At 48.1% G+C, this 17,731-nt stretch overlaps 1 protein-coding gene across 1 annotated transcript in view; it reads right to left on the bottom strand.

Annotated features, from left to right (window-relative positions):
* Window positions 1–17,731, bottom strand: part of cntn3b (contactin 3b) — a gene marked incomplete at both ends in the record, with an annotated part of 50,769 nt that overhangs the window by 7,107 nt on the left and 25,931 nt on the right. The window contains 10 exons of the mRNA XM_083660730.1: window positions 259–417; window positions 1,398–1,515; window positions 3,633–3,808; window positions 5,759–5,886; window positions 8,367–8,517; window positions 9,291–9,420; window positions 11,032–11,168; window positions 12,012–12,196; window positions 13,380–13,482; window positions 15,604–15,807. Coding sequence (XP_083516856.1) covers window positions 259–417; window positions 1,398–1,515; window positions 3,633–3,808; window positions 5,759–5,886; window positions 8,367–8,517; window positions 9,291–9,420; window positions 11,032–11,168; window positions 12,012–12,196; window positions 13,380–13,482; window positions 15,604–15,807 — 1,491 coding nt within the window. The remainder of the gene's footprint in view (window positions 1–258; window positions 418–1,397; window positions 1,516–3,632; window positions 3,809–5,758; window positions 5,887–8,366; window positions 8,518–9,290; window positions 9,421–11,031; window positions 11,169–12,011; window positions 12,197–13,379; window positions 13,483–15,603; window positions 15,808–17,731) is intronic.

The following is a 17,731-nucleotide window of genomic DNA, read 5'->3' as shown; positions in this document are numbered from 1 at the left end:
CAACCAGTTGCCTCACTGCTATTTGGGATCACCAAAGTTGCCCTGCGTATCATGCATGCTTTTACTGCTCGGCAATTGAGGACAGTGCTACAGGCGAGACATTTCTGCCATGTAGGCTTGTTCTCTGGCCAAAAAAGCAAATAACAAAGCAGAATTATACAAGAGACTAATTATATAGAGGTCCAAAACCACCAAACGTCTCCTCTAATGGCCCGTTGCTACTGACGCTCATGCTTACTCCAGCAGGTGAGGTTCTACCTGTGTCAACAGCTTGCCAGCCCACGGTGAAGGGAGTTCTGCCCTGGATGATGTAGCCGGTGATGGGGCTACCGTTGTCCCTGCCGGGGCTCCAGGAGAGCTGGGCGGTGCTGTCTGTGATCTCCACCACCGCTACCTTGTCCGGAGGACCAGGGGGACCTAACTCAAGCAGACAATAAGCAGAGTGAGCTCCCTTGTCTCACGTCACGCCTCGTCCTCTGTCTCCGTCCGTCCGTCCCTAGACGCCTTCGCCCTAATCAGACTCTACTTCGGCCCCTCGGTACGCTTGGAGGCCATCGCACCTCCTATAATGAAGGCCTAAGTCCTTGGTCTGTGCGTGCAGGGACCTTTGCTTCTCCGCGTGATGCGTGGGGCTAAGGGGTGATTACTGAACACAGGAGCTAGTAGCTACACTGGAACGGAGGAGATATTGGATGGGGAAGAAGGTGGAATGGGGCTCGAGGGGAAGGGGCACCAGAGGAAAGAGAAAGAGAGGAAGTGTTTATGACTGTTACATGTACTGTAGTGGCATCAGCGCGTTGTTGTTTATGACTGTTACATGTACTGTTAGTGGCATCACCGCGTTGTTGTCGACTGTTCCATTATTCAGATGCCTTCCATGGTATTTTGCTGATGTGTAAATGAGCCAATTATAGCCATTTTCTGTGATAAACATTGCCTTCCCTAAACACCTGGGACAGCCATTACAGTTTGTTAAGGGCATGAATACCAATGTAAATCACCAGAGATAAGCCACCGTGGCGTGCTAGATACACCAAGCACATATCAACTGAGCTGCCGCTGCTGTGGCTGAAGTCACACATGTACCCAATGTCTTCTATGTGTGCCATGTTTAAATGTCAGCAGCGCGGATATGACGAAAACAGAACCTGACATAACTGTCACGAAGGTGGCATCCGTTATTCTTTACCGCGCCATTATATTTACAGGATGCCTCAGGGCCTTTTTCACACCGAACATGTAGATGTAGATCTCTCCATGTCAAACTTCCCAAGCAAACCTTCAGCAGTTTGACTACTGCTTTAACGCCACATTATAATATCTGAATATACAATATTCATGCACTAGCGAATGTGAATGTATGAGTGCATAGGCATAAAGTCACTTGGCTCCCTTACCTTTGACAACCAAAATAGCAGAGGTAGACAGGCTCTCCACCTCGGTGTCAATGACGCAGACATACTTCCCTCCGTGGTTCAGCTGGATGTTACGAATCATCAGATCCCCTGATATAGTCTGGTAGGGCAAAACATCAGAGATAAATTAGGTCAAAACAAACAATGGAACAGCTTCCTCGACGACCAGTATTTTCTGCTTTCGGCTGTTGCATATATAAAATTTCTAACACTTTGATACGCCGCCCCCAAACCACTGATGTTTGTGTCACTTGAAAGCCAACAGATACAGCCAGATGTGCTCTGAACAAACACGGCTATTGGCTGTCCTTCAGGCACCCCCCACCTCCCCCCCACCGAAATGCTACCAGCTCCGCATAGGATCCGCAACACAAACATACCCCTCGTTAATTGGCAAGACGATCCTAATTATTCTGTAATTACATAAGCCAAAGCGAGATAGGAGCATAATATCCCAGTCTAAAGAGCAAATATTATTCTACGTGAGCTGTATGCACTCGGATGCCATGGGGGGAAAGAAAGCAGAAAATCACAACAAATAATAAGATGTTGTTAACTTTCTCATCTGCATACTGTATACAGGGTGTGTGTGTGCGCGCCACAGTTATGTGTGGCTTCACGGAGGAGAATTTCAAAATGACTCTTACACTGTATGAGGGAGCAGGTAATTTATGCTGGTGCAATAACGCACATGCCAACCCAGAGCCTATCATTCTCCTGAAACAGTGGTATTGTCTCATCTTCACTCTGCATGGGAAGCCACATACTGAAAGTTACCTCTGGAAGGGGCCTGTCACAAAGCATGTCCGCCTGCCAAACGGAGTGTGTTGGTTTGGAGACGAGTCACCTGGGGGCGAGGAAGACTCACTGCAGTCGTGGCAGATTTCATCATCCCCCAGCGGCCGCTGACCGTAGCTCGGCTCTATAGAAAGTGGCCATAACGGCTCTCTAAGGCCCTGACACAGTAAAGCTGAATGGCACTTACAGTGGACAGTATGTGCATGTGGCCATGGGCTAGTGGCTGCGTCTCTCTCTCTCTCTCTCTTCCCTTTCCTCTCCTTTATATGCTCAGGTCAGCCCGTACCGTACCTGCATCTCTCTCCAAACGGCAGCCACCAGCTGGCCGCGCAGAGCGCTAGCGGTCGAGTGCAAGGCGCCCTGCCTTGGCAGGCAGGAAGTGATGAGGCAGATTTGCTTTAATTATGTTAATTCATTCATCAGAAGCTGTTGAGCAAGGGGCTGGTAATCTCTCTGGGCAGGGGAAACAGATTCTGCGAAAACTACATCTCATTATATGCCTATCCACGTTTTTCAATGTCATTTGTAATCGCCATTTGCAACCATGCAGCTATGAACCTAGCATGACCACATGGTGAGGGGAGTTCAGTTATGATGTTAAGCAAATGGCTCTAAAAACACAGAAAGGCTGTGTAAAGTCATTTGGCACAGACAAGCTCCGAACAATTGACCGTGCCCTTCATCACGAGGAACAAATATTCAAACAAAGAGTCGTGACTTATCGTTATTTCAAGGCATAAGGATTTCAAATGAACATTTACTTGTGCCAGGCGTGTGCCCTTGGTTAATGCCTGCCAACTCATTACTTGATTATTTCGGGGCACAAGACTCATAAATAGGTATGCAAATCCAATTATAGCGTAGGGAAACAATAAGAAAATGTTCTCCCTCGAGGTGAGCAAATTAGAAGTTGAAGGGATGAAAAGTATAAAGAGTTTATTATTAACGTGGCGCCTTGTCTCCGCCTCAAACGGCATTTCACCAATAGCTTTTCAGACATGTAACACATGGCAGATCTCACAGCCAATTAGGGAAGTATCCCGATTACTGACCTCTAGTGCCATTTATTGAGGCTCCTAGTTCTAGGAAGGTTCCTAATAGAGGATGGGTCAAATGCAGAGGATTAATTTCCCCATGGGGATAAATAAAGGATAACTTAACTTTGACAGGATATGAATGGAGGAATGTATCTTAATACATATCTATCTCTATCTTTCTGATATTCCATAACACCAGTGACCAGACGAGGAAACTTTTCAACCGGGCACGTCTTGGCATATCTTTTTCAGCCGGGGTCTTCTTGGTGTTCTGAGACGCCCTAAGCGGGGCAGTGGAGCGTATCGCACAGTATGTCCCAATTAATTCCAGAATAGCCGGAGAGAGGAAGTTGGGAGTTTAATATAAATCGAGATGACTCACCCCGCCCACTCTCTCGAAGTGATCGCCGTCCCGCTGGAAGTCGACGAGCTGGCCGTTGAAGGCCCAGGAGAAGGAGACATCCAGAGCTGGATCGCAGGCGATCTGGCAGGGCAGCACGATGCTCTCGCCAACAATAATCTCCATGTTAGTCGGCCTCAGGGTGATTCTGGTGGGCTCTGGTCCAGACAACAACACGACAGCGTGCGCATGTTAATGTCTCTCTCTGGAACCTTTAACACCGGCGTGGCCGCCATCTCGCTCCCGTTCGTGACTAAAGCGAGCTCCCACACGCGCGCGTGCCTTTCCCCATTTTTTAATAAGCACTTCCATTCCGACCGAGGGCGTTCATTAACAACACTTAATGACATCTCGGGGGTTTTCCACTTTGTGTTTCCCACGGTCAATTGGGGAGAAAATGTTCAACAGGATTACGGAGAGACGGGGTGCGCGTCCCCCCGCCCGTCGGTGGCTGTGTGGCGAATGGGAGGCGGCGGAGTGATGCTAGGCCCAGGCGAGGGAAGGTCACGCTAATTAAATTCCAGGACATTAAATGGTTCCGCTGTCGGTGTATGAGAGGAAGAGAAGCTAATGAGAAAAATAAAGTGCAGTAGCCACGCACACACACGCAGCAGATGCAACGAGAGGACTGCATTAACTTATGTTGCCATTTCTGTAAATGGTGACCCTTTCGTTAAATTATGGATAATGTTTTGTCGCTTGCTTTTAAGCGCTATTCAGTATAATTAAATTACATTACGTCATTTAGCGGTTGCTTTTGTCCAAAGATAATATATACGACGAGTTACTTTGATTTGAAAATCAACATTGCATAGCGTTACACACGCTCGAGAGGCAGAAGCGCGGGGTCACGATGAATGGTTGACCTTTAAGCTTTGAAGAGCCGGGAAGCTATAAAGGCTAATTCATTTGCTGAGGAAGAGGAGCAGGATGTTGCTGAGGGAGAGGAGCAGGATGTTGCTGAGGGAGAGGAACAGGATGTTGCTGAGGGAGAGGAGCAGGATGTTGCTGAGGAAGAGGAGCAGGATGTTGCTGAGGGAGAGGAGCAGGATGTTACTGAGGGAGAGGAGCAGGATGATGCTGAGGGAGAGGAGCAGGATGTTACTGCTGAGGAAGAGGAGCAGGATGTTGCTGAGGGAGAGGAACAGGATGTTGCTGAGGGAGAGGAACAGGATGTTGCTGAGGAAGAGGAGCAGGATGTTACTGAGGGAGAGGAGCAGGATGTTACTGAGGAAGAGGAGCAGGATGTTACTGAGGGAGAGGAGCAGGATGTTACTGCTGAGGGAGAGGAGCAGGATGTTGCTGAGGGAGAGGAGCAGGATGTTGCTGAGGGAGAGGAGCAGGATGTTGTTACTGAGGGAGAGGAGCAGGATGTTGCTGAGGGAGAGGAGCAGGATGTTGCTGAGGGAGAGGAGCAGGATGTTGCTGAGGGAGAGGAGCAGGATGTTGCTCAGGGAGAGGAGCAGGATGTTGCTGAGGGAGAGGAGCAGGATGTTACTGAGGGAGAGGAACAGGATGTTGCTGAGGGAGAGGAGCAGGATGTTGCTGAGGGAGAGGAGCAGGATGTTGCTCAGGGAGAGGAGCAGGATGTTGCTGAGGGAGAGGAGCAGGATGTTGCTGAGGAAGAGGAGCAGGATGTTGCTGAGGGAGAGGAGCAGGATGTTGCTGAGGGAGAGGAGCAGGATGTTACTGAGGGAGAGGAGCAGGATGTTACTGAGGGAGAGGAGCAGGATGTTGCTGAGGGAGAGGAGCAGGATGTTGTTGAGGGAGAGGAGCAGGATGTTGCTGAGGGAGAGGAGCAGGATGTTGTTGAGGGAGAGGAGCAGGATGTTGCTGAGGGAGAGGAGCAGGATGTTGCTGAGGGAGAGGAGCAGGATGTTGCTCAGGGAGAGGAGCAGGATGTTGCTGAGGGAGAGGAGCAGGATGTTGCTGAGGGAGAGGAGCAGGATGTTGCTGAGGAAGAGGAGCAGGATGTTGCTGAGGGAGAGGAGCAGGATGTTGCTGAGGGAGAGGAGCAGGATGATGTTGAGGGAGAGGAGCAGGATGTTGCTGAGGGAGAGGAGCAGGATGTTGCTGAGGGAGAGGAGCAGGATGTTGTTCAGGCTCACCCGTGATGATGAGCGTCCCGGTTGTGCTCGCTGTACCAAACTGATTCGTAGCGATGCAGGTGTAGCTGGCTGCATCCCGCCGGGTTACGTTGGCAATCTTTAGCGTCCCGTTGGGAAGCAGCGTAATCCTGAGGGAGGCAGAGAAGCGTTTCACTGTTGTTGACTGAGGTGGAGTGGGTACAGTTACGCTAGACTGAAGTGCATGCAAGGGAAGCAATCACGGCCAGGCAGACAGACAGGCAGGCAGACAAAAACAATTAGAACAATCATTAGAACAATTAGATAGAACAAGCCACCAAGTATGCAAGTGTGTTTATTAGAAATAATGTAATCTAATTTTAATGGGATGTAATCACTAATGTGATCGATTATCAAGTGCTCATACATAATTGCAATTCTATGTCAATTTCTTGTCATAAAAAATTTCAGAATATTTCCCAACCACTAATAGTCCACCTTGAAGAAACATGTGGGCTTCACATTCAGCTGATGCACTCTACAAGAAGGGGCAAAGCCGTCTCTACTTCCTGAGACGGCTGAGGTCCTTCAACGTCTGCCGGACCATGCTGAGGATGTTCTACGAGTCTGTAGTGGCTAGTGCCTTCCTGTATGCTATTGTGTGCTGGGGCAGCAGGCTGAAGGCAGCGGATGCCAACAGACTCAACAAACTGATCCGTAAGGCCAGGGACATTGTGGGGCTGGATCTGGGCTCTCTGACTGCGGTGTCAGAGAAGAGAACGTTGTCCAGGCTACGCTCCATCATGAACAATGACTCGCACCCACTCCACGACGCGCTAGTCAAACATAGGAGCACGTTCAGTGAGAGACTGATTCCACCTAGATGCAAAACGGAGAGGCACAGGAAATCATTCCTGCCTGTGGCCATTGGTCTATTTAATGCCTCTCTTAAAAGAGCACCTCGGAGACGCTCAGTCTCCCTGAGACTGAGCCAGCCGATAGGTTAACTGTGCCTGGCTGAGCCACGTAACGTAACGTCTCACGTAACGTATAGGGCAAGCCGACTTAATATAAATCACGTGCAATATGTGCAATATGTGCAATATGTCACAGGCAATAATGATAATTGACACGGAATGTATACTATACTTACTCCACGTATTGGTATTTTGCTACTTAGACATTCTACTTATTTTGTGCTTTTGCTTCTATCGCATTACTAGTTATTCTATGCTATGTTGTGTTTTTCTGCTTATTGCTTAATATTGCATTACTACGGTCTATTTTTATTTTATTTTTTATTTTATTTATGCTATGTGTGTTCTGTGAGCGAGCTACTGTAACTTGTCCCAATTTCCCCCCGGGGATCATTAAAGTCTTTCTGATTCTGATTCTGATTCTGATTACCCTGTGTGCATAAATGTCAGTCAGCTTGGGAATTTGCATTTCCACTAGTTTCTATAGCTGTAGATGGAGCCGCTCATCTGAATCCCACAAAGGAGCCTCAGCACTGTATTGACAGGATGCTGGCTCGTGTTGTTCTGTTTCAGATCTCCCTTTGAATAAGCAGCATCGGAGCGATTCAAACAGCACAGAGTTACACATTTCTTCACTGCGTCTGGATGCCTGTGTCTGGGTTGTTCCTATTCAGTCGCTCCCTCGTGTGTGTGTGTGTGTGTGTGTGTGTGTGTGTGTGTGTGCGTGTGTGTGTGTGTGTGTGTGTGTGTGCGTGTGTGTGTGTGTGTGTGTGCGCGCGTGCGTGTGCGTGTGTGTGTGCGTGCGCGCGTGTGTGTGCGCGTGTGAGCGTGCACTGAAAATGTTCGATGTGCCCTGGCTTGCAGGAGAGTTTAGTCACCATATTGGCTTTTTGGCGTCCCTCCGATCGGGGTGATGGAAAAGTCAGGTGACAGATTGAGCAAATTTGTCATGTCTTGCCGGCAATCGCTTTGGGACTTTTCCACCTATAACATGGTCTTTGACTTTAATGCCTGCATTCTGTCTCTATTTCATTGGAAAACAGACACAGAGAAGAACAGCACACCAAATTAAGCACCATTTTATGTCACTTTACATAATGAAGTGTTGCTTAAAAGGTCTGCTCAAGGTCTGAATCGGGGTCATATGTGCGCAATTTCGCTCCGGTTTAGTGAGCCACCTCTGCTCTTCGATCGCAAACATGGCTTTCTCTACAGTATCGAGGCTGTGCGGCGTCAGTGATTGCCTGCATCACATTCTGAGCGTATATCATGTTAAAGCAGCACCCAGCTACCTCTGACTATTGCTGACCACATGTGCTTTAGCTTTACTTTTAAATTCCGCCCTATGAATGTCCTTTGACAGACAGACATTATTCAATCAACAGCCACTCCATATGGTAATCTTGCATCTCCTTAAATGTTTTATGCATAGTGTGTTGATACTTCCAGGCAGCGTCTTCCTTCCTAACCACGCTATTTGCACATGAGGTTAGGGATGCTGTAGGTTAGCAACGTGCACTCTTCCTAGTGGCTGCTTTGCTTTCATTCTCTCATTAGCCTTTCCTCCTATGCGTCGGCACAAATACCGATATATGCTAATCACGCACGTCCACACGCGGCGAATGCGAATGAAAGCTGCGAGAGGAAGATTCACTCCCGACTTTTATCCTCACCTCTCGGTCCTCTGCAGGATCTCGTTGCCTTTCTTCCACAGGCTAATTGCTGGGGGCGAGGCCTGGGGCCTGCACTCCAGAGTGACTTCGCTGCCTGAGCGAGCCTTTAGCAAGGCCCTCAACGGACTCTTGGAGAAACTCGGAGGTGAAGCTGTGTGGGAGGCGGCGGAGACAAACACAAGAGATTTAAAAATGCATCAGCAACTTGAACTTTTACAGATCGTCTGAGCCGCGCGGAGCGGGGGGGGGACTCCCTCGGTGCTCGCTCGAAATCTCAGCTGACTCTCAAAGCACAAATGCCTACTAGGCTAGGAACACGCACGCACGCACGCACGCACGCACACAAGCACGCACGCACGCACGCACGCACGCACGCACGCACGCACACACACACACACACACACACACACACACACACACACACACACACACACACACACACACACACACACACACACACACACACACACACACACACAACCCAGTCTCCGACCCGCAGGCTCCGATGAGTGTCCACACTAGACTTTGTCTGCCATCATGGCCTCTTGTCAGCCATCATGCGGACCCCCGAGTGTCATCACATATCAAGACAGAATTGGATTTCTCATCGAGCCAGTCAGACAGAAGTCATCAAACCCCGGCAAATAAATCAATACACCATCTACATGAGAAAGCCCTCGCAATGCCACAGCGAAATGCGTTTGTAGTACCCAAATCAATATGAAGAAACGATTGAAAGTAAAATGAGACACTCCATCAGATTCATATTTTTGCCGGCAGAGCCCGTATAGTGACATCAAATGAGTGTGCAGACTGATTGCTGAGGAGAGCTATAGCAGGGCTGGTGGTGGTTTCTATCGAAAGGAGATGATCAAACGCACAGACAGATAAGGAGGATAAAGGCGAGGAGGGAGGCAGTCTTACCTAACACCATTAGTTCAGCGCCGGAATAAATAGTGCCGTGTTTGTTTTCAGCCACACACTGATACATCCCGGCGTCTGACAGGTTTAACGCGGCGATGGAGAGGGCGCCATTTTCGATTTGTATCCGTCCCTGCAGAGGAGAGAGAGAGAGAGAGAGAGAGAGGGAGTTCTGCATATATACACTGTGAGGCCAGTCCATTATGTCCAGAGGCACAGGGGCAATTACTGCTACACCACGAAGGGGCGAGGACAGCCGGAGAGGAGAGATAGAAAGAAGGCCGTTATAGCCTTGTGTCATTCCATCGAAGTTCAGATTGCGGTGGGGGAATTCAGGATGAGGAGGCAGTGGCAAAACATAAAAATAAAAAAAGCTGACGAGCAACATAGATGCAAAGAAAAAAAAGTAATGTTGACAATAGCAGCACATTAATTAGTCATTTATTTGCTGTGGGTACTCAGTTGGAAAAGCCATGAGGACAGGTCTGCTGATGTCTTAGGAGGGAATTTGAACCCAATCAGCTGTTCAGAGATCCTGAACGCAGCATACCACAACAATCAGCTGTTCAGAGATCCTGAACGCAGCATACCACAACAACGGGATGCTAATTTGATGTGTCAGTGTGGGAGTGGTTTTGCAGGTTGTTCATCAGCACTGTGTGGATGCAGAGCCGTGTAAGAAGAGTCGCGACATCTCCATTCACTCCAATGGACCAGTTTTTTTACTCTCAAGAGTTCCAGGAAGTAAGGTCCTGGATTAAGCAGCACCGTCGAGTTGCAGCAAAATGGACAGTTTTCTGTTGTACTCTGAAAGTTTAGTTTTTTTCTTGAATCAAATTGTACATGATCTAGCTTTATTTTAGCATGCAAAAGTAGCGCAAGACCCATTCCTGGCTGTTCATTGGCTAATGAGTCTCGCATTTTGGTCCTCCGCTGACGCCACTCTCTCTCTAGAGGACACTATGTGGATGCACATGTTAGGTCAGTTAGGCCCTAACAGGGTATAAACCTGTCCACCATGCATATACCATGAAACACTGCAAGCCAAATTTTTAACATCTATTTTGGATTTTATAGCCTGTCGTATAGTAACAGCCAAGTCAGCATTGACATTTACTCTCTCTCGCTCTCTCTCTCTCTCTCTCTCTCTCTTTAATAATTAATAACTCTAAAGCTAACAGAGAGGAGCATGATCAACAAATCAGAGAGCTGTGTACCCAGGGAAACTTACAGTAGCCCCTTGTTTGCCTACAGTACATAATGGCAAGTGCAAAAATAACTTGATTCCAGTCATTCAAAGCTTACCAGTTCTCTTTAATCTGATTTCAAAGACTACAGGAACAATTTCTCAAAAACGATGCTATATCCAGTTATAGCGCCATTGCTGGGGTCGATGTTAAGCTCAGAATAAATTTTATTGATTTATTTCCTATTTCTTATCAATGACTGTTCCATAATTAAGCGGTTAGCCCATCAAAACAATGCAACGTTTTTAAAAGGCAATACCAAAGCAGCTAAAAATACATAAAAAATCTGTAGCTGCAGGCTAAGACATAGATGCAATTGAAGCCTCTCACACCGCCCACAATCAGTCAAGAAGGAGCGACCCATCAGCTAAGTTGCTATGTGAGCACAGGGAAACGGGGATAAACAGGGATAAAGAGAAACGCTTTAGTTGTACTCGGCAAGTACCCATACTCTGTACTGTATCAACATTATGAACAGTCTAAACAGGTCTCCATACCTCAGCCATGACATTCTCTCCATTCTTCAGCCAGCTGTAGGATGGCTTGGGCTTCCCATTGGCCTTACACTCCCAGAAGAGGTTCTCCTCGATGGACAGAGCGCCGTCAGTCACTGTCTGCAGCCAGTGAGGTTTTGCTGTGAAGAAATGAAAGGATCACCTTTACAAAGACAATTGCATTTTAAATACGCGAGCGCCGGGTTCCTACTAGTGAGATCGGGAATCATACAGCCAGACAGCAAGGTCACGGAAGTTCAAACTCAACAACTGTATTATCGGCGTAATGAGAAATATGGCTTGAATCAACGGTATTCTCACCAAAGACGGAAAATCTGAATAGTGACTGGAAATGAATTATTGAGAGCCTCTATAATTAGCTGTTTTCCCCTTTACTGTCTTTAATGAATATCACGTCATTTTACACCAACATATAGACAGCTATAGGTTTTCTGTCTGTCATCTGACATTGGAGCTGATGGTCAAATGCATGTTTCCTTTACAAATGTGGCTATCTGTTACAGAAACACATGAGAGAGAGAGAGAGAGTGAGAGAGAGAGAGAGAGGCTCTATCTGTTACAGAAACACATGAGAGAGAGAGAGAGAGAGAGAGAGAGAGAGAGAGAGAGAGAGAGAGAGAGAGAGAGAGAGGCTCTATCTGTTACAGAAACACATGAGAGAGAGAGAGAGAGAGAGAGAGAGAGAGAGTGAGAGAGAGAGAGAGAGAGAGAGAGAGAGATGCTCTATCTGTTACAGAAACACATGAGAGAGAGAGAGAGAGAGAGAGAGAGAGAGAGTGAGAGAGAGAGAGAGAGAGAGAGAGGCTCTATCTGTTACAGAAACACATGAGAGAGAGAGAGAGAGTGAGAGAGAGAGAGAGTGAGAGAGAGAGAGAGACAGCGAGAGAGAGAGAGAGTGAGAGAGAGAGAGAGAGACAGTCTCTATGGATTCTCTCTCATGCAATTTGAAGTGGTTCACTGACCATGGAAAGAGATGCGACCCCGTGCCGTGTTCTTGCCTCGGCTGTTCTCCGCCACACACTCGTAGGTCCCCGTGTCTTCCTGCTGGAAATTAGGGATTTCAAGGACGGCGTTGGAGTTCTTCATTTTGACTTTGCTGGGGAAGGGGACGCCGCTGGTTCTCCTCCAGCTGATTTCTGGGACAGGGCTGCAAAAGAGGGACGAAAAGTCCCCATGATGACAACTGTCAATTGCAGTGATCGAAAAAAGTGACACCCAGGTGTTGAAGTAAGCGGCGCAGGTTTTGCGCAGGTTGGACCCTTCTCCCCCGCCCCCATCTCCCCTCTCTCTGGCACTTTGCGTGTGCATGAATGTGTGTGTGTGTGTGTGTGTGTGTGGGGGTGTGTGTGTGCGTGCGTGATGTGCGTGTTTCTGTGTGTGTGTCTGTGTGCATGTTTCACGGCTTTGAGCCGCTTTCTGTCTCCATTCACTCTCTCTCTCTCTCTCTCTCTCTCTCTCTCTCTCTCTCTCTCTCTCTCTCTCTCTCTCTCTCTCTCTCTCTCTCTCTCTCTCTCTCTCTCTCTCTCTCTCTCTCTCTCTCTCTCTCTCTCTCTCTCTCTCTCTCTCTCTCTCTCTCTCTGTCGACTGGGGAGCCGGGGGAGGGGCAACAAGGCTACAGATCTCGAGCACACATGTCACTTAGGGTTCTTTCTCACTGGGAACGATTGCTTTTGTTTTCCGTTCTCGGGAATGGAACGGAACACTTGCAGAGCACACTTGCTTCATCAACTACGCCTGCAGTGTATCCTCGCCCGTGTGTCGTCTACGTGGTTCGGTACGGTTGGCGTTCACATTCGCAAGTGTTCTGTCCCCGGGCATGGCCCAAAGCGTTCCCCACACCACCTTTTCAAGTGGACCCTGTCACGGTTCGCTGTTCCACCCCCGGGCACAGAACGCAACGTTCACGCTCGTCAAACTAACCGGACCTGCTGGGGTCAGTTTGAGGGACAAGTGTGCTCGGAAACGGTCCCGGGGTCCCCAGTGAGAAAGCACCCTCATAGAAACGGCTGCACCTCTTAAAAATGTGATAAAGCATGCAGAGGAGTCTACGAAGCAAAGGCCTTTTAAATGATTGTTCCCCACAAATCTGGGCTATAGCATCCACTTCCACTTGTTCAGATTTCACAAAGAACTTTGATTTCTGTTAGCATGTTTTTTTTGTAGTCCTTGTTCTCCACTGGATTGATGATACTATGATTAGTAACGCTACTTCACGTTCATGCCTCTAACAGGTTGCACGCACCCTCCCGTCCTCAAAGCATCTTGAGTAGCACACTAATTCATGCAGAACGGTGCCAGCTGGTGTCACATTCACACTGAGGCCCACTTACTTTCCCAGAGCAAAGCATTCCAGTTTCACCAGCGATCCCTTCGCAGCTGGAACCGAATCGGGGAAGTGAACTTCTATTTTGGGTTCATATTCGCCCATTACTCCTACAAAAGAGAGACAATGGAGGAAGAGCCTTTTGCATCAGTGATTAATGGCATGTATTCCTCACACCCTGGATCAAAGACAAAGCAATAACACGGGGAGCCAGCAAACACAACACAGAGGTCTGCGTGTGCGTGTGTGCATGTGTGTGTGCGTGTCTGTGTGTGTGTGTGCATGTGTGTGTGCGTGTCTGTGTGTGTGTGTGTGTGTGTGTGCGCGTCTGTGTGTGTGCATGTGTGTGTGCGTGTCTGTGTGTGTGTGTGTGCGTGTCTGTGTGTGTGTGTGTGTGTGTGTGTGCGTGTGTGTGTGCGTGTCTGTGTGTGTGTGTGTGTGTGCGCGAGAGTGCGTTATAGGGCTGCTGCACAATAATCGTTTCAGCATCGTCATCGCAATGTGTGCAGCCAGGCGCAATAGTCCCATCGCAGGACGTGCACACAGGCAAATTAACGGAACCGACTCTGCAGTGGAGAACTGGCACTTTCTTCGGGCAGCTACAGCAGCGAACATCACGATGCACGGCCGCTCGGTGGTGTTCCAAGCTCGACTTCTCCTGCTAACTCAGGTAACTTTACTCACTTAGCATCCTGCAGCAGCTCACTCTGGCTGCAGCTAAAAACACACTCACTTCCTACTATGACACCCGCGCAGGTTACCCCCTACTAGGCAAGGGTTGATAGAGCTATTCAAGTCGTTTAGTGAAAAATTCAACAACAAAAATCCATATCAAAATATATATCGCAGAAACAAAATACATTGCAATGTCAGTTTGCCCCCCCCCCCCCCCAATATTATGGAGTCCTAGCATGCGTGTGCCAAGCAGAAGTGACCAGTGAAAGGCTGGTAAAAGAGAGAGAGAATGGGAAGTGGTTTAAGATATTCAGAGAAAACACCAGGGAAAAGGTGTGCTTTGCTAGAGAGATTGATCACCTGTGGCAAAGTGACTTGGTTTCAGACTGGATTTCATATTCACATCACTACAACAGGGCAAAGACTTCTCCTCTCAAAGCCACTAGCCTACTATGCCCTTTACTATAACCAATTACAACCCGCCGGTCTGACAGTAATAGCTGCTATGGGGGCGTGCACATGTCTGTTCAGATTAAAGGTCACTAAAGACTTTGACAAGTTGTGCTAAGTGATGACATGACATCTACACTCACATCTCTGCCCCCTCTAACACAACCCATGGCTCAGTGATTTGGATGCTTCAAGTGCGTAGAAACCAAATTCAGAGATTTGTTTCTAAACAGTAACACATTATGCGGAACACTCGTAAACGGACAAATTGTTGCTAATAATCTGTAAAAATGTGTTAGGTAAGTAAATCTGCGGTCCATTCTCCTGCTCTTTGTCCGATTGATAGAACACAAGTGATTCTGCCTGCACTCAGTTCATGAAAGATTGAACATTCATTCAAACAGCCGGTGTCTGTCGAGTCTTTACAAGAAATCCTCTGTCACTCAAGAAGTGATGCCGTTTACTTTTCCAACAGTTTGTTTGGAATCAATAGAAGAAGAACTGGGCAGTTGGTGTGAGCAGTGAGAGCCACCATGACGGCTGGACCAGGCAATAAGAAAAACTCTATAGTGAATTCAAGGACAAAGACCTCTGTCACGGTCGTGCTTGCGTACGATTGGTACTTGATGGCTGTCAATCAGAAGGAGGCGAAGCTGAGGAAGCGACGCGATAGGGATGTCCTTATAGAGGTTTCCGTGGCAGTGTCAGCCCTTCCCCGTATCATGTGATTCATACAGAAGACGGGTGTGGCCGTTTGTATGTTCCTTAGTTTGATATGATGTAACGTTGCCTGTTTGTAGGCGTCTTGTATTGTAAAGTATTATGTTTATAAATGAGCAGCAGTAGTGCTCATCAGTATTGCCAAGCACTACCAACACACCAGACCGGGCTGTCCAGATGAACAAAGAGTTCAGCCGAGCCACTCGAGTCTGCTAACCAGGTGAGCTATCGCCTCTGTTTAATGTGACAGCCACTTACAGTATGTGTCATCGGTTCCAGTGTTTGCTAGAAATTCCTGGACAACTAAGCCTGATGATAACTTTATTGTTAGAGTCTAGAAGCACCGGTCATGACACGTCCCAGTATACTGGACACGGTGTTCTTACCGTCATTTCTGAGGACCAGCGGTGTGGGAGAGCTGAGGACCTTCTCCCTAGTGACAGTGTTGTTGACCACACAGGTGTAGTTCCCCACGTCCGACGTCTCCACCTTGGCGATGTACAGACTGCCCGTCTCTTGGGAGACAAACCGACGAGTGTCTTGCTGGACAAAGTATGGATATTCGTTGAAGATCCACGCAAAGGTCAGCTCTAGGATGGAGAGAAACACAATTAAATGCAGTGCAGTGGTGGTCCACGTCCATTCCTCTTTCTATGCACGACCAATTCCACACGTATTACATACAGTGCATCAGCCCCTCTATAGCTACGGCTGGGGAATGGCTGAGCAGAATGAAAGGCAGCCCGCTGCGGGCATATCATACTTTATCACACAATTTCCCTTCCCTTATCTCAGTTTTCTTCGGAGGAGATACCGAGACATGGCAAATTTAATAGCTATCGGTGCAAAGCAAAGAGCGGACCTGAGGAAAGGGAGCGAAACAAAATGGATTACAGCGCCTCACTGGCCTTCCCCTGACACATGGCCTCCATTCCCCGGGTCCCTGAGTGACTTGGTACATGGATGGATGGATGGTGGACGGATGAATAGATGGGAGGGTGGACGGCGGTATAGGGACAGGTGGGTGTGGGGGGGGGGGGAGGTCCTCAAGACTCCTGACTCATTTATGCCACGCCCCTTCTCAAGCAGCAGGTCTAATTTAAGACAGGAGAGGCCTGCCACGATGCATTACCGTGTCACTCCGAAGAAGAGAGCACGCCGCGCAGAATTACAGACGTGAGGAGATGCTCTGTGTAATCTACCACTTTGGAGGTGAGGCACCTTCCAAGTCAGAAGGTGTACAATAACTGTCATTCACACATCCGGTCGCGTGAGGAAGCGAGCCGCCTCTGGAGCTTTGGATGGGGATTGAGAGTCTTGGGAGGAGGTGGGTGCAGCCATGCAGATCCAAACTCCTTCTGATTAGCAGGCAGGAGCGAGTGTATCCCCGACTCGGAGCTGTGTGGCCGTAATGTGCAGCGATAGCATTTGTCAAGCAAAATGTAAGTCGAGGGGGGCGGACGGCAAAGTAGCGTGCAACAGCCTCGCTTAATGTCGAACACGGTGGCAATTTATGCAACAGGAAACGCTTCTAATGTGCCACGGCTGTGACACACGAAAGGAAACGTCTCGTAATAATTGAGCCCAGAGTAAACAAATATTTATGATGGAGCACACAAGTAATGCAATCATTTTAGCTCGCGACGATATTTCATTTGTGGCCATGTCTATGTAATGTGATAAGTAATGTGCTGGTGTGCAGGGCAAAGTCTACTGCAGGATTCAGAGGCAGCGAGGCGGAGTTAGAGAGCTGCAGGGATGCCTTATAGTTGTTAGATAATGGATGACGAAGGTTCATTGGAGTTCAAGGTTATTTACAACAGCCATGCATCAAAATGCAAAAGGAGGCGAGAGAGAGAGAGAGAGAGCATGTTGAACTCGTGCGTTACTTTCATTCACTTCTGAGAATGTGTGAGAAAACACGGTCGCTCGCGACGCTAACAGCAGCCAAACACGTATTATGGCAGAATGGAAAGCTGTCAAACTCTATTTCACACTAGGCCCTCTGACCCACTATCCCATAGAGCAGCTGCACAATGCGCTGCACTACAAACTGTACTGTTGTAAAGAGATTTGGCCATCTCACTGTTCAAGCTTCTGCATAGAGGCCCGCGCTGACAAGCTTGGCAGCAGCCATTGTCCGTGTTCTCAGTTTTCTGTATACACACACACACACAGAGAGAGGCGGGGCCAAGCAGAGAGAACACGCCAGCAGCGCACATATACACCTTTTGTCTCCAACTTGTAGACTCCCGTTCAAACTGAACTGTGCTGAACTGAAATGTAAAGATCTATTTTTGGATTTGTGTTGGCCTGTCATGACGACAGCTATCTTAGCTGTCTACAGATTGTATATGGTGAAGAAACGATATAACTTTGTGATGCTAATAAACATGAGCAGGAAATACCTGCTGCAATGCAAGTAACAAATATTTGAATGGGCTCTATGTATGTTGAGTGTTGTGTATGTTATAAAACAAATATGAGTGACCCTTTAAATGACAGGCCATTAAC

Source organism: Poromitra crassiceps (assembly GCF_964638095.1).
Source record: "Poromitra crassiceps genome assembly, chromosome: 25".
In the NCBI taxonomy this organism is placed as follows: Eukaryota; Metazoa; Chordata; class Actinopteri; order Beryciformes; family Melamphaidae; genus Poromitra; species Poromitra crassiceps.
The sequence above is the reverse complement of the archived record's forward strand: the minus strand, read 5'-3'. Positions and strand labels throughout refer to the sequence as shown.